Source organism: Saccopteryx bilineata, chromosome 12 (genome assembly GCF_036850765.1).
Source record: "Saccopteryx bilineata isolate mSacBil1 chromosome 12, mSacBil1_pri_phased_curated, whole genome shotgun sequence".
In the NCBI taxonomy this organism is placed as follows: Eukaryota; Metazoa; Chordata; class Mammalia; order Chiroptera; family Emballonuridae; genus Saccopteryx; species Saccopteryx bilineata.
In genome coordinates, this window is record NC_089501.1 from 46,017,373 (window position 1) to 46,034,662 (window position 17,290).

The window sequence follows — 17,290 nt, forward strand, 5'->3', positions numbered from 1 at the left end:
AGGCAAACAAAAACTTGATAACATCAAGTGCTGGAAAAGAGGCGAAATACCTGGGACTCTCGCACATGGCTAGTGTGAACGCAAAATGGTGCAGGTATCTCGGCAATTTCTTATAAAGTTAAACACACACTTACCATATAACCTGGAATTTTACTTTCACATATTTACCCAAGTGAAATAAAAAATTATATACACACAAAATCAAACATGAATGTTTATAAATGTGTTACTTATAATCATCCAGAATGGAAAGAATTCACTTGTATGTGATTTTCTTTATTTTTTTAAAATTGTATTGAATTTAGAGATAGAGGAAAGGAGAGAGAGAGAGAAACCTTGATTTGTTGTTCCACTTATTTGTACATTCATTGGTTGATTCTTGTAGGTACCCTGACCAAGGATTGAACCTGTAACCTTGACATATTCGGATTACACTAACCAATTGAGCTACCCAGCTAGGGATTTATATATGATTTTCAAAAAGAGAATAAATACCATGGAGACAGAAAACTGATCAGTGGCTGCCAGAAACTGGGAGTGAGAGAAGGGACTGACTACAACGAGATGACAAATTTTTTCAGATGGTAGTCTTGTTAGTATGAGATTTGAGGCCCTGGCCGGCTGGCTCAGCAGTAGAGCATCGGCCTGGCATGCAGGGGGACCCGGGTTCAATTCCCGGCCAGGGCACATAGGAGGGGCGCCCATTTACTTCTCCACCACCCCCCTCCTTCCTCTCTGTCTCTCTCTTCCCCTCCCACAGCCAAGGCTCCATTGGAGCGAAGATGGCCCGGGCACTGGGGATGGCTCCTTGGCCTCTGCCCCAGGCGCTAGAGTGGCTCTGATCGTGGCAGAGCGACGCCCCAGAGGGGCAGAGCATCGCCCCCTGGTGGGCAGAGCTTCGCCCCTGGTGGGCGTGCCGGGTGGATCCCGGTCGGGCGCATGCGGGAGTCTGTCTGACTATTTCTCCCTGTTCCCAGCTTCAGAAAAATACAAAAAAAAAAAAAAAAAGTATGGGATTTGATAGTTACACAACTGTATGCGTTTGTCATCCAGTTTAAGGATGTACATTTAAAAGAGTGAACTTTACTTAATGTCAATCATACCTCAGTCACAAACAGACACAACAAAACAAAATAAAAAGAAATTCAGAGGTTAAGCCTCCCATGGTAGCACTTCATAACTTAACAACTCCTGCTTTCAAGCATGGAACTTCATATGTAATTTTTATGTCAGAGCAACTTCCTCAATAAAGTTCTATAGGACTAAATTTCTATTGATACTGAAGAGACACAGAATACTAAAGATGGCAAAAGATATTCAATCCCTGATCACACCCATGCAAATCAACAGGCCAGGACCCAATGCAACAGTATAGGTAGAAGTTAAAAAAGGAAAACTGAGAAGTCTCTGACTTACTTCTCATGAATTAGTTTTTTGGTGTCGTCCCAGGTGACCTCCAAACGATTGATCTCCCTGTCGACCTCAGGGGCAAAGGCCACGTCTTTCTGAGCAATTTGCTTCGCTTTGTCTTTCAGCCAACAGAGTTCATGCTCATGGGAGTTCAGTTCGTCTTCTAACTGATTAAAGACTCTCAATCTGTGAATTAAAATGTTATTTTACTCAAAGCAGCGAACCAATATTTTCTTTCCATAAAGCATATGTACAGAGAGCTAGAAAGACTTTTAACAAAGCAATTGCAATTAAATTAATGTATGTCAAGTGACGAATATGCTTTTTTTGTTGTTTTTATTTATTTTTTTTTGTTTTTGGAGGGTTTTCTTGTGATAGGTACAGAGAGAGAGACAAAGAGAGGGACAGATAGGGACATACAGACAGGAAGAGAGAGAGATGAGAAGCATCAATTCTTCGTTGCAGCTCCTTAGTTGTTCAGTGATTGCTTTCTCATATGTACCTTGACACATGGTGGGCTATAGCAGAGTGAGTGACCCCTTGCTCAAGCCAGCGACCTTGGGCTCAAGCTAATGAGCCTTGCTCAAACCAGACGAGCCGGCACTCAAGCTGGCGACACCTCAGGGTTTCGAATCTGGGTCCTCCGCATCCCAGTACGATGCTCTATTCACTGCACCACCGCCTGGTCAGGCGTGATGCATATGCTTTTAAGGTGAACTTTGCACTCTGCAGAAAGTAACTCAAGGAACATTTAAAATCAGTATCATTATTCACGTTCAACCTTCTATTAAGCTGTGTTCTCTTTCTATCAGCCTTTGATGGTATAAGACTTTTAAAACTAGGGCTGGCTGACCTTGTAGGCCGAGTAGCTGAGCCCTTATTGCAAGGTACTGGTATAAAATTAGTTGTGCCATGAGGTCGATCTAATTCATGCAAAATAATGTTTAAGGATCATAGTTGTTTCAAAAAATAAAAAAGTTTTACCAAGCTGTATGATAAATATATATATATATATAATTAAGAACATAAAATTACATGCTTTATTGAAGATTACCATGAGAAAAATGTTCATGTTTTTGTCCCCAATGTATTAATTAATATTTGAGTATTTGTAAAAAGTGGCCAGATAGAGGCAGCCAGTGACTCTTTTATTCTTGTCCTTGCTGCTAAAGAGATTATAAAATGAATATATAAACATTAATAACCCCATGTAATTCCCAAAGCAAAGTGGCTAGGGGCAGGCATTATCATTAACTCCATGTTATAAGAAGAGGTGATTTGCCCAAGGTCACACAGAGAAGCATAAGTAGGGTTGATACATAATAAATTAACCAATTCATTGCAACATTTTGGTAGCCTCTGTGTGACTTCAATGAGTTCAGTGATGTGGGTATTGACAGGGCTCTTGAACTTAACCTGAGCCTTCTCTAACAATTCTAGGGCCTCCTTTCTAAGACCCAAAGCAGGCCCAGGAGGCCAGGCTGTCTGGCGGTACTGAACCCACTGCTATTTCTTGGGTGAGTTGTTTGCTCTGTGCCTTGGTTTCTCATTCTGCCTTTTCTCTGAGGCTACTACTGAGTGCTTCTCAAATCGTATTTCTTTTTGTAAGTTTATTGTTAAACCAGTTAGTTTATTGTCCGCAAGGTGTGTAACTTCAGGAGCCATTCATCAATTAATCAACTGTTTATCAATGTTTGATTCTGATTAAAAGGAAGCAAACTGGCACAGTCAACATAATCTCTATTAATTAGAGATGCCTTGATAAGAATGCCTTTGGACTGTTTGTTTGCCCCCTAAAAAAAAAAAAAAAATGGAAGAGAAAGTGACACTGAGAACATTGAAGAAAAGTTAAGATTGAAAAGAAGTCTCTGTAGTATTAGAGGAAATAATTACTTTTGCAATTTATTACAGAAAAATACCCTTGACACCTTAGCCACCATATTAAATGTACGTGGCACACCCGCATCTTTGCTTAAACCCACTCCTCTGCCTCTAAGCCGATGGCTTTAGGCAACCCCTGTGTTTTGGTCTTTCGACCCCCGCTGGGGTCACGACCCACAGGTTGAGAACCACTGCTCTAAGCAAACAGTTCAAAGTAGTTGGGGAAAATCACGGTACCAAGCTGATTGGTGTCACTTAAGTGACTGGATAAAAATCTCCAGTGACAGCTCTGACCTTACCGAGCTCCAGAGGTATCACGTCCACTTCCTTTCTACAAGAGAACTAGTTCACACTGTTTTCTGTCCACATCCCTGTGTCACGTAATCTCAGCTAACGAGCCTGCTCTAGTCTTTCCTGAGGGCTAGGAGCCACCAGGGAGGGAATCCTTCAGAGCTACAAGTCTACGTGCATCTCTCCCTCCTCTGCCTTCATTCTTGTTCCAGAAGACGAGTCCCTTCTCCTATCAGCTAAACATTGCTTAAAAATAGATAGTCTGACCTACATATTCTATTGTAAATCAGATCTCAGAGTGGTTTATACATAGCCCTTTAAAAAAAATCCTTAAGGAACCCACAGAAATATTAGGACTTCTTAAGTGTCAAATTGGTCATTAATTTTATTCTAAAAATATAGAAAAGAGAAGTTGCTCAATATGGTACTGTGGAAGTTTTGCACACGAGGCAACTGCAGAGCACGTGAAACATCAAGGAGACGCCGGCTCCTTGGCTTCTCCTCACCTGTGCTGAAGCGCCTGGCGGGTGAGCGCCTTCAGCCGCTCTCTGTCTGTCCGCTCCTCGATGTCCTCAATGCTTCTCAGCAGCTCCTCCCTCTCGTCTTGGAATGCTCTCTTTAGTGCGGCCAGGGCATCTGCCTCACTCTGCTTGGTCCCCAGAAGGTTCTGGATCCTCTCTAATTCAACACAGAGATGATCAGCTATCGTTCTGCAGGACGTCCTTTGCTCAGAACTTCCACACTTAAGATGGTATTGGGCTTTGGCAAGAATGCCGTCGAGACTGATGGCGGTGGATTCTAAAGTTTTCACGTCTTGAATAGCATCATTTAAGTCCCTTTTCAGTAAGCTGGTCTGTTTCTTATTCATGCCGTTGGCTGTTTCCACCGTCTGCCTCAACCGGTGGAGGGTTTCTGACAGAGAGGTGTGGCTCTGCAGGAACTGGGCCAACTGGGCCAGGGCCAGCTGCCGCCTCGCCACCACCTGGCTGGCCTCCTCGAACAGCTGGAAGCAGTCCTCTGCTCTGCCCTGGAGGAGGTGAAGGTCCTCGGCTCGACCCAGAGCACCCAGCTTGGCCAGGTGACCCTGCAGACTTTGCAATTCCCCCCTTTTGCTTTCTACTTCCGCTGCGTGGTCCTGGAAGGGAAGAGAGAGTTACTGGTTGCTTGGATACACTACAGTTTCTGACACACACATGCTACAGAATTGGGATGGCGGGTAAAACCCATTAGCAAGTCCAGCACAGAGTGAACATTCGGTAAACAAATGTTTTATTATTGAATATAAAACATATAAAGCTTATTATGTAGCTTATCTCTAACTATTCCAATATTTGATAATATCTCATTCTTGTTTTTAGTGAGAGACAGAGACAGATAGGAAGGGAGAGAGATGAGAAGCATCACCTCAGAGTTGCAACACTTTAGTTGTTCATTGATTGCTTTTCATAGGTGCCTTGATGGGGGGGGGTAGTCAGGATGGTTCCAGTCAAGCTAGTGACCCCTTGCTCAAGCCAGTGACCTTGGCCTTCAAGCCAGCAACCCTTGAGCTCAAGCCAGTGACCATGGGGCCATGTTTATAATTCTATACTCAAGCTGTTCAGCCCACTCTTACAGTGACCTTGGGGTTTGAACCTGGGACATCAGAGTCCCCGGTCGACACTCTATCCACTGTGCCTGGTCAGGAATCAATATCTGATTTTTAAATTCTTTTTTATTCCAGGATATATATTATGCATGATTTAGAAATAAGAAAAATAAAGAGTAATTTTACAATAACTTTCAAGCTAAATAGTAATTCAGAAAAACTATATTGTTAAGGCATTGGCATTTAGTATTAGTTTTTTTTTTTGTTTTTTTTTTCATTTTTCTGAAGCTGGGAACAGGGAGAGACAGTCAGACAGACTCCCGCATGCGCCCGACCGGGATCCACCCGGCACGCCCACCAGGGGCGACGCTCTGCCCACCAGGGGACGATACTCTGCCCATCCTGGGCGTCGCCATGTTGCGACCAGAGCCACTCTAGCGCCTGAGGTAGAGGCCACAGAGCCATCCCCAGCGCCCGGGCCATCTTTGCTCCAATGGAGCCTTGGCTGCGGGAGGGGAAGAGAAAGACAGAGAGGAAAGCGCAGCGGAGGGGTGGAGAAGCAAATGGGCGCTTCTCCTATGTGCCCTGGCCGGGAATCGAACCCGGGTCCTCCGCACGCTAGGTCGACGCTCTACCGCTGAGCCAACCGGCCAGGGCCTTAGTATTAGTTTTTAACATTGAAACAAAACAGGTTGGATGCTTCAAAATGAACAGTCTGATCACGTCACCCTAGAAATTATTTGCTCTGTTTTGAAGAAGAGGTACCTTAAGGTGGTTTCCTATTTTATCTGAAGTAGTTTTATCTGCTTAACGTACCTGCAGAATACATTGCCTGGACCCACACGCTCAACTATGAAAACATATATATATATAGATATACATTTAAATTGCTGGCCAGTGCTTTTTTTTTTAATGTAGCTTCCCTTTATAATTCAAGAGCTCTCGTTTATGAACAAATTTTTCTTCCATTTTAAGAGAATGCACTTTACCTTGTGCCGAGTCAAAGCTGCTTGATGGTCCATTACGCTTATCTCAGAAGTGGTTTGTAATTCATTGAGAAACAGCTTAATCCAGACAGAAAAGGAAAGTAGCAATTCATCAAATCGCTGGTGTTCAGCGACCACCGATTGAAGGAAATTAATCCTGGGCAGAGAAAGATGTAGGAAGTTAAATGTGCTGCAGGTGAGTGAACACAGAGTTGGTATGTTTTTCAGAATCAGCTCAACCAGGGGCAGAGGTGAGGTGGTCAAACAGGGACAAAGCAGAACCCTTAATGTTTTCTGCCTCTCTAACCCCATTCCTCTCACAATGTGCTGCGTGTCTCAGTCACTGTGAGTGCCAGCCACCCAGATGGCCCTCCATTCTTCACATCTGATCTGTGTGGTGGGTCAGCACCCACCACAGTGTTCTCTGCCCTTCTCTCCACATCCACACGCAAGTCTAACTCTCCTCATCTCCTGCCTGGCCTCCAACAGCCTCCTAACTGGCTCCTTCCTGCCACCACCATTGCCTCCCTACAATCCACTCTTTAGAGAGCGGAAATGGTTTTAGTGTGATCGGAACACCCCCTGCCAAGCTTAAACATGGGGGCGATTTCCTGTTGTACACGGGAAAGCAACACTCCACGACTGCTCACTGTGGTCTACCAGGGGTCTCACAAAATCAACTTCTCTGAGCTCATCTGACACAGTGCAGCCCCCACTGCCACTGACTCTGGTTCCCCCACGTCCCAGCTCACGGCTCCTTACAGTCCTTGCCCTTTCTGCTCCCTCTGCCCACGAGTCTGCCTCCTGCACAACAGTCAGCTCTCTATCAGACGCCATGTGCCCTGGGAGGCTTGGGCTGACTGGTAGCCCCAGCCAGGTTACCCTATTTTGTTGTCTTCACATTATTTACCACCATCAGAAGTCTTATTCATTCATTTGTTTCTATATTTATCCTCCCTTCAGTCAGAGAAGAGACTTTACCTGCCTTGCTCACTACTGTATCCCTAAGACCTAGAAACGTGCTTGGGATATGGTCAGAGATCAACCGTTGCTTGTGTAATAAGTGAATCAGATTGATTAATAATAGGTGATGGGAAGTCAGAATCCCAAACTGCCGTTATACCTTAACCAATAATGATAATGCCTTAATCAAATATTAATACTCGTTACAATGGTGTGCATCCAAAGTTCAACTTTTTAAATGGACTCTCATGTGTTAATCCTTACAAAGTCTTGCACACATTATCTTTATGTGCATAAATTATATTTTGAATGTTTGCATACATTTGCATTACTTTCAAAGCCCTTTACTTTCCTTCTGTGAGAGAGGCAGAAACTGTTCTCTTTTTGCCAAAAGCTTATCTTTCAAAAGTTGGCACCAAATCTTGTGTCAGCCTTCCCTGAGCCCGTTCAATGTCCTTCATTTTGTTTCCACAATATTCTGTGCTCACCTCTCTCATTGGCTTTCTTGTCCCCATGCTGATCTGTAAAATACTTGACATCTGATTTTATTTATTTCTATGGCGCCAGAATCTGCTGTGGGGGCCTATACTCGGCAGATGTCCAATAAATGCTTGCTGGTTGACTGAGTAAACAGTGGAACAGACTAGAGAAGAATTCTGTTTACAGTCGCTATCCGCAGCACACAGAACAGTGCTCTACACATTGTGGACCTCAGTAAATATTGGCTGAACAAATGAATTTAAAAAGTGACCAGAAATGGTAAATGCTTATGTAATCAATACTAATTTAAGGCAAAATTTGTTTTCTGGCATGTTAGAAAGACATAGATGACAATTGTTAATATCTAGTCAATTAGGACTAGATATTATTTGTCCTGCACACAAACAATGCAAGCAACAAATAATACAACCATGAGCAAACTTACTCTCTTTAATAATTTCAATTAGTTTGATCATTTGACCTGATGTGAGACTAAAATTTGAATTGAGGTTCATCAGAAATGGTAATATCTGAGTGATTTGATTTTTTAAAATGACAAATAAAGTCATTTATTTTCCTTTTATAATTATCCTGTCAATAGTTGGGTTAAGTCAAAGTAAACAAAACTATATTTTCTTAATTTAGATCCTCATCATTTAAAACAAACAAAATATCAGAATGTTTTATAAAAACCCAACCTTTTGCTAATTATCTGTGGCAAAACTCTCCATCTCTCGTCCAGCTGCTCCAAGTGCAGTTTCATCATCTTCACATCCTCTCTGGAGGCCACTGAGAACAGTGACTCCTTCAACTGCAGAAGGCTGCCGTAGCCGGAGGCTTGGGACACCACTTCACCTTGCAGTGCCTGAGAAACACAGAACACATTACAGATCTCATCCCAGTGTGATTGACAAGGAAAGGCCACAGGACACCGGAGGTTGTTGTCCAAAGGCTCTGCATTCTTGCAAAATGGAGATCAGGGGGACTAAGCTATAGAGATTTTTACTCCTGGATTTAGAAACAGATCCACTTACTCTCTAAAGCAACATTTAAAAGGCTGCTGAGACCTGAAGTAGTTATATTGTTAGGCACATTTAGATGCTGCAGAATTTCCTTCAGGATGAAGAAACTGAGCCAGTAAACAGGATCAAAGGAGAACTATTTATTGCTGAAGAGAAAATGCTTGCCTAACAATAACAGAGACATGAGTCCAGGTAACGGGGAACATGGTCTCCCACTCTGCTTAGAGACCAGATGTTGGGCTAAGTCAAGGCTTAAGGGCTTTTCCTCTTACTCTCAACAGAACCTCTTATTGTTTACATTTAATGAGGCAATAAATCTCTTAGATGCTGTGAGAGGTGTATAAAAGCTGTGGTTTCTACCTAACAAGAGATAAACACTCATAGAGTTAGCTAACAACATAACATGGTATTAACTGGGATGATAGGTGCAGCATGGCTCATAGTAGGTGCTTGTCAAAATGTTTTTGCCTTGTTTTTGTGGGAACATATGTGTGATACAAGCAAATTAGCTAAAGCTATCGGAAGAAGGAAAACAGAGTGTATTTATGACAGGACAGACCACAGAGCAGAATTGGGACCTGGGCTAAGAACAAAGGACATACAGCCAAGAGTGGCAATGTACAAGGAATGTTTGGGCCACAGTGGGGCAGCAACTTGGCTGGCTCAGTGCCAGATGGTGTGGGTAACAGAGGCCTGTAGCTGTGAAAGTCTCTCACACAATAAGTCTCTTTTGAGAAAAAATTATGCCTTTTGAATTTTCTGGCACAGACTATCACTTAAAGCAAAATACTAATCTCCAGAAATTAGTAACATTGTCTGTAATGTCAATAATAATTAGGCCCTGGCCAGTTGGCTCAGTGGTAGAGTATTGGCCTGGCATGTGGATGTCCCAGGCTTGATTCCCAGTCAGGGCACACAGGAGAAGTGGCCATCTGCTTCTCCATTCCCCCTTCCCTTTCTCTCTCTCTCTCTTTCTCTTTCTCTCTCTCTCCTTCTTCCCCTCCCACAGCCATGGCTCAATTGGTTGGAGCACATAAGCCTCAGGCCCTGAGGATGGCTCTGTGGAGCCTCTGCTTCAGGCACTAATAATAGCTCAGTTGTGAGCATGGCCCCAGATGGGCAGAGCATCGGCCCCAGAAGGGGCTTGCTGGTGGATCCCAGTCAGGGTGCATATGGGAATCTCTCTATCTTCCTTCCTCTCACTTGAAAAAGAAGAATACACACACACACACACACACACACACACACACTTAAAGAAATATATATATATTTAAAGAAAAAAATCTTTGGATATATATATACTTAAAGATTTTTTTCTAACTTTAAAAGGTCCACTTCTTCAAGGATGAAATCAGCTCACATTCTTTGTCATTCTAGCATCTGTATATGTGCTCATTCATTCTTTCTGTATTGCTTAAAAATGATCAATACCATGCTTTCTTTCTACATTGTATTCTTTCTCTTTTTAACCAAAACCCTTCTTATTATCAAAAATGTATGTAAATACAGCCTGACCTGTGGTGGCGCAGTGGATAAAGCGTCGACCTAGAACGCTGAGGTTGCCGGTTCAAAACCCTGGGCTTGCCTAGTCAAGGCACATATGGGAGTTGATGCTTCCTGCTCCCCCCCACACTCTCTCTCCTCTCTAAAAATTAATAAAAGAAAAATTTTAAAAATGTATGTAAATACAAAAGCTTCAAAAATTATTCACTGATTGTCAACCTTCTTTCTCCTATATTTCCACTCATTCCTCCCTCTGCTCATCTGCCAGATACTTTGGATTCAAATGTCAGACATTATATTATAGGATTAGCTAACACAGCACAGAAATTAATCATCACAAGGTTCACCATTACGTTGTCTTTCAGGTCTGGGTTGTTCTTCTGGGGATGGCAAAACCCAAGCAGGAAGCGAAGTTGCAGAAAGGGTTTTGTGTTGGCTCGGTTTTATAATGCAACCCCAACAAAGAGCACCCCGTCCCCCTCACACTCCCTTGAGCTTGCCTGGATTGACTGCAGTTCACTCTCCACCTTGACTCTGTCGGCGGACACGTCCACCTCCGGGACACTGGCGGCCGCCTCGCACCGCTCTAACCAGGTCAGAAAGGTGGACAGCTCCTTCTCCAGCCTAAAGGAAGCAGAGACACCAAAGAAATGGATCCCAAACTGTGACACTAGAAAACTAGACCTTTTTGCAGGCGGAGGTTTCAACACGAACCATGACAAATCATGCCACGTTGGTTATCTTCCTCCTAGAAGTGAAGGTAAAAAGACTATTCCCCTCGTGTTCACTTAAGTACTCACGTATGTGTGTACTAAGGAGACATGCAGGCACCCTTCCCACTCCCACAGCAGAAACATGACTTGACATGACAGGACATCTGGGGTGACTTTTGTCCAGCAGTTAGGGAACAGATGGCAAACAGCCAAGCGGCTGTTGAGAGCCAGGCGGCCAGTCCGGGAAGGCAGGCGGGCACTCACCTCTGCCAGTGGACCAGCAGGCTCTCCAGCGCCGTCTGTCGGCCCTTCGCCCGGCTCAGCACGCCCTCGTACCTCTGCTGCAGCGCCGCGGCCCCATCCGCCGAGGAGCCCCCGTTAACGACCTTCTGGGCGCTGGCCGAGAGGGTGGCCATGGCACTGCTCTGGGACTCCAGGGTCTGACACAGTTCCTGAGGACAGGACCAGAGAAATGCAATGCAAGCAAAGCACCGAGAAGCAAGGCTACCCAACCCCGAGAACCATCCTCACCAAAACTTTTCCCTGGGTCGTGACAAACGACAATGGACCAGGGTCTCCGGGAACACATGGTGCAAGAGAGGAGAAAGCTGCTTCATGAATGCGGGCATCAAAATGAAAATGGACAGACCAATGCCCAGAGAAAACTGTGTTGCTGTGCATCAGAGGGATGTCTCCTTTTCCTTAACAAGTCGGATAATTTGTGAAAATTTGTATTTATTTGATGCCAGATGTATTTTTTAAAAAAGCTCTCTTTTTAATTTACAGGAGCTGTTATGTAGCATGCCATAATCTCTATAAAAATATATGGGGAGCCTGACCTGTGGTGGCGCAGTGGATAAAGCGTCAACCTGGAAATGCTGAGGTTGCTGGTTCGAAACCCTGGGCTTGCCTGGTCAAGGCACATATGGGAGTTGATGCTTCCTGCTCCTCAAACCCCTTCTCTCTCTCTCTCTCTCTCTCTCTCTCTCTCTCTCTGTCTCTCCCTCTCCTCTCTAAAATGAATTAAAAAAATAAATAAAGAAGTTGTTTAAAAAAAGAAAAAAAGAAAAAAAATATATGGGGAGAGTTCTGGCTGCCATTGCTGCTCTCAGGGATAGGGATAATAATAACAACAGGTGCCTCAGAATATGGCAGGGACTGTGCTACGTCCATCTCATGTTTTAACTCATTTCATCATCATAGGACCCTTAAGACTTACGGCTTTTCAGTAACCCATTTTACACATCCAAAAGTCAAGACAGGGAAAATTTTTTTGCTTTAGAAATCTAAATAGTAGGAGGAAAAAATGGAATATTATCCTCTCTGGTATTCAACTATTTAATTATTTATTAGTCATCTATTAAAATAATTCCATGAAATTCACTTTTCCTCTTTTTGGAGATAGTTTTTTAACAATTGTGTTAAGTAACACAAACATGCATTCTGATCTTAAGCATACCAGTGAGGTAAGTTCCACTCCCCTTCTCAGATGGGCCTTTCTCAGCTTCTCGCCCTCTATCCCTGCAGCCCTTTCTCTGTGTTTAGGTATACATGTGTACACGTGCATAGGTAGGAGGGATAGCATATATATATATATATATATATATATATATTTTTTTTTTTTTTTGTATTTTTCTGAAGCTGGAAACGGGGAGAGACAGTCAGACAGACTCCCGCATGCGCCTGACCGGGATCCACCCAGCACACCCACCAGGGGCAACACTCTGCCCACCAGGGGGCGATGCTCTGCCCCTCCGGGGCGTCGCTCCGCTGCGACCAGAGCCACTCTAGCACCTGGGGCAGAGGCTAAGGAGCCATCCCCAGCGCCCGGGCCATCTTTGCTCCAATGGAGCCTTGGCTGCAGGAGGGGAAGAGAGAGACAGAGAGGAAAGGGGGGGGGTGGAGAAGCAAATGGGCGCTTCTCCTATGTGCCCTGGCCGGGAATCGAACCTGGGTCCCCCGCACGCCAGGCCGACGCTCTACCGCTGAGCCAACTGGCCAGGGTATTTTTTGTTTATTAATTAACACACGTTCTTTTCTAAATATTTCTTTGTGACTGATTCTCTTCCTTTGTTCCTTCTTCTAAATTCTGTCAGAAGCATCTGTTTGTTCTTTTGCAAACAGCTCACAATGGTCACCAGTTCAGGGACGAGACCAAAAAAAAAGCTAGTTATTGGGAAAAGGTTAGTAGGAACATAGTCTTTGCACACCTGAATATAGTGGGTTAAACAAACTCTGAAATCTGCTATGCATGTGCACTTTTTTTTTTTTTTTGCACATTTAATTTTTATAATGCTGGTAAGAAGTAACACAATTTATTCAAGCTATAACATAAAAGTTACATGTTCTAATTAAGAGAGAGAAATATATGTTCAATGAATACCTCAACAAACATTTTTTAATGAAAACTTACTTGCATGGTGATCTGTCCGATGTTATATGAAGTAAATATACTTCACTGTGTCATTCCTCATACAACACTTTTTTAAAATTTTAACTTACAAAAATATTTACTACGTTCTCTCTCAAGAAATTATTAAATTTCTGAGTCAATAAACAAGCAGAAATGTTGTAAGGCATATTCTTACCATATGTTCTTGGAGAGCTCTGTATGTTTCTGTGGCTGAAGAACAGATTTTAACTGGATCAGCGAGTTTATCTTCAAATTCAGACACAGACTGCTGGATCTAAAACGTTTGGCAAAATATGAAAATAATGGTGGGAGAACATACATCAAGGCAGAAAAGCTTATTTGGGAAGCAGCATGCCTATCATTTTTGGATAATTTTAGATGTGTTGATAAAGTATATGTTTTTTTTTTTAATGTCGAATGAATGAGTTCTATTATTTGAAAGAAATAGAAGTAAAATCTTAATGCCTATCTGCACACAATGCTTAATGACATCTCCATAATCCCTTAAGGGTCCTTGACAACTTGGTAAATAATTATTGACAAATTGTGTCATTTCCTTATTCCCCTATTTCTGGACTATTGATTGCATTTCACTATAAATACAATGTGAAATCAGTAAACTTTAGCATGCATGGACCAACTCTTACCTTTCTAAGATTTTCTTCAAACTTTTGCTGCTGAGATAAGTGTCCCAGGATAGTGCCTTCCAGACACTGTGCGTGCTCTCGAAGTTCTTCCCAGTATCTCCTTATTTGTGTCAACTTGGCTTTGATTCGAGCAGATTCTCCAGTGGTAATAAACTGAGCAAAAGACTGAGCTTCCTCTTCCAGCCCTGTAACGCTGCTGATCTTACTTTCTATTTCCTGAATTGTGACCTAATATTTAAGACAAGAAAAATGGCAATGTAGGCTGAGCGAGCTTGTCTTCCTGGAATGATATAAATATTGCAGAGAGAGAAAGCTGACATATCAATGTATCTGAATTCTTAAGAGAGTAGCTTTGAGCAAACACTGTGTGCATTTCCTGACCTCCTTTTGGGAGGATAGCTACGCAGACAATGCCTGAAATATACATTGGTGGTTGTGCTTGCTGGATCAAGAACCAAAGAAATAACTACTCCTCTTGCAGTGATGTAAACAGGGAGATGTCCCTGGAACTCTTACAGTATCTCTGAAGGCACCTAGAATTCCCTACCCACCCTGTGAGTCAAGTGTTTTAACCAACTGATGTGGGAAGCAGTCACTCACAGGAATGCTAATATTGACATTCACTTAAATTTCCTAAAATGTAGTTGAGTATTTCATATTTTACCAACTACAAGCTTGTCTGATTCCACTCCTATCTCAACCTAGGCTGTTCAGATTTATCCTCTAGTCTTTATGCCAGTGATTCTGGCCCCCAACCTCAGTGACCCAGAACTCAGTAGGTTTTACGTGTGGCCAGGTCTTTGCAATTCTAACAGCTTCTCAGGTGATACCTTCGTGCTGATCCTGGGCTCCATTCTGTAACACTGCTTTATTCACTAGCTATGGACTCTACAGTAAAGTACCTATTGCTATATTTCTGTTGGGGGCATTTTCTGTATTAGCCAACACATGAAAATTATTGAAAGTCACTAAGAATGTATGTGTATATGTGAGTGGGAGTGTGTATCTGTCTCTCATAAACATACAGGCTTATTTGCAAAAAAAAAAAAAAAAACAATGAAAATTGTTTCTCTGGAAAAAAGAGTCAAATCATCTAATTAAAATAAAGCCAAAAATTCAGACAAGTCTGTTTCAAATAATTTAAATGGAAAATACTGTTACCCTAGAAAAAAATAAATGTGACTTCTGTCTAGTGAGACAGCACAGTCAGAAATAATTTCTGCCTAGATAAGACAATCAGAAATAACTCCCATTGGAATGGTTAGTGCATGTATCTTCATATGCATGACCACAGTGGTATATTTGATAGGTATTTATTGTTTGAGCAATAATGCAACCTTCCTTTGTTTTGCTGTTTTTTTAATGTTATTTTTTAGAAAAATAACTCATAAATTTAACAAATATATATTGAGCGTCTCCTTTGGGCTAATACTTGTGGGTGCCTATAACACCTCAATAAAACAACTTTAGTTAATATCAAAGTTATTAGTTCTTACTGTGTTACATGTCATCAAGAAATTTATAAATGTAAACTCTATAATCATATTGTTGAATTGTGACAAAAAATTTTCTAACATAAGTTGAGAAGGTGGGAGATGAATTCAGTATATGTTCTTATGTCTTGTAAATATCAATTGGGAATAAAAAGTCAATTTGGAACAGCATGTAAACAAAAACGGGCTTGTAGATAAATGTTTACAACAGTGTAATGGTATGAATTCGTTTTATTCCAAGGTTGTTTTAAATCGAAAACATTATGATAAGTACTACTATATTTTTAATATTCCCTATACTTTTATTCTGTGTGGAAATAGAACATGAAGCTATTATCCCAGATTCCACAGTAAAGTACATCCCACCTTACTTTTGCTTATTTCTAGCAAATCTGTTTGTTTTGCTGTTCGTATTCATTTAATATATTTTAAATAGTTTTCAAATGCTATGTTGGAAAATTAAAATGTAGTTTTAGTCTGATGGCATGAAAATCCACAATTGAGTGTTTATATATTGAAAAGTAAAATATGTAATTGTTTTATTTCCTAAACAGTAATAGTGCAATGACATTTGATAACTGATATATTTCAGGGTCATAGAATGAAGGTGAAATACTAGTGAAAAGAATGACTAGAAAGCATAAACAAATAAAAAAGTATATATCAAAATTTTTGAAAGAAAAAATTTGAGGCAAAACTATTTAAGTGTGCTATTCTTTGTTTTCTTAGAATTTAGCACAGATAATTAAGTGACAACTCTTCAAAATAGTGTTAAAGATTAAACACATTTCATGAATATTCTAAGTGGCTTGACATCTGTTTTTCCTGGTACACCACACAAGACATAGGCAGACTGCACATGCCGGACTCCATGTGTCTTGGTTGCAAAAGATGTGTGATAAACCAGGATATTCTGCACGGCGTGTGATCCAAGCTGAGCAACGCTGCACCCTCCCACCGCGCACACGGCAGTGACTTGTTCTGAATCATAGTGGGAAGTGTCCCCTCACCTTCCTGTTTATTTTACTATATGTAACTGAATGAAAGGTCAGAGGGTTTTCCCAATCCAAAAATGAGTTGAGATAATAAAAGAAGTGGCAGAATTTTAAATATAGCATATAGAAAAAGAGAAATGAACACTCAGAATTCATTTCTTCTAGCCCATTTTTTAAACGATCTGAATGAAGTGAACAATGATGGTCTGTGCCTGTGGTTATTTTGGAGCTGGGGGTCATCATCAATGAAAGAACTGGAGCAATGGGTTCTGATTGCTTCACTAAAAATAAATAATTTCTCCTCCTTGTGGTTTATGAGGGTAAATACCACTAATATTTGGACTAGATGTTAGGAATAATCTTGTAAACTACAGTTGCGGATGATGAATACGGTTCATTTTGTATAAATGAATCAACAGAGCACTCCCATGGGGTTAATTCAAAATCAAGAAAAAGGATAAAGTAACCATAAAAACATTTTAATAATATTGCACACAATATTGACTTTGAATACTCAAGTCAGACAATACTAGCACATAATTTCATCTACAAATGGCTGGCCAGTATCAATCAAGACCTCTTAGTTCAGTAATTTGTCTGAATTTAATTTTAATAGAGTCACATAGCAATGAAAGATTTTTCCTGGTGCCAAACAGCATTTGATGAAATGTAAGAAAGAAGTTTTTAAAGGCTAGATGTGGATTACAAATGCAACAAACATGTGAGCAGGTCACCTTAATTTGGTTGATTTGCATGTCCATGGCAGATGACGAAGTTTCCAAGGCATTGAGTTCTTTTTCTTTCTCAGTTATCCAGATGGACAGGGTCTCAAAATTATTGCCAAAATGATCCCATTTGTTTTTCACCATTTCCATGGTTTTAATACTAAAATTAACCAAATTAAGTAA

The 17,290-nt window shown here is 41.5% G+C and overlaps 1 protein-coding gene across 2 annotated transcripts in view; it reads right to left on the bottom strand.

Moving 5' to 3' along the window:
- Window positions 1-17,290, bottom strand: part of SYNE1 (spectrin repeat containing nuclear envelope protein 1) — a 445,623-nt gene that overhangs the window by 254,246 nt on the left and 174,087 nt on the right. For both annotated transcript variants that reach the window (XM_066248218.1, XM_066248216.1), the window contains 9 exons: window positions 17,117-17,267; window positions 13,895-14,122; window positions 13,423-13,521; window positions 11,099-11,286; window positions 10,622-10,745; window positions 8,295-8,461; window positions 6,157-6,310; window positions 4,089-4,717; window positions 1,417-1,596 (listed from right to left, as the gene is read on the bottom strand). In XM_066248218.1, coding sequence (XP_066104315.1) covers window positions 1,417-1,596; window positions 4,089-4,717; window positions 6,157-6,310; window positions 8,295-8,461; window positions 10,622-10,745; window positions 11,099-11,286; window positions 13,423-13,521; window positions 13,895-14,122; window positions 17,117-17,267 — 1,920 coding nt within the window. The remainder of the gene's footprint in view (window positions 1-1,416; window positions 1,597-4,088; window positions 4,718-6,156; window positions 6,311-8,294; window positions 8,462-10,621; window positions 10,746-11,098; window positions 11,287-13,422; window positions 13,522-13,894; window positions 14,123-17,116; window positions 17,268-17,290) is intronic.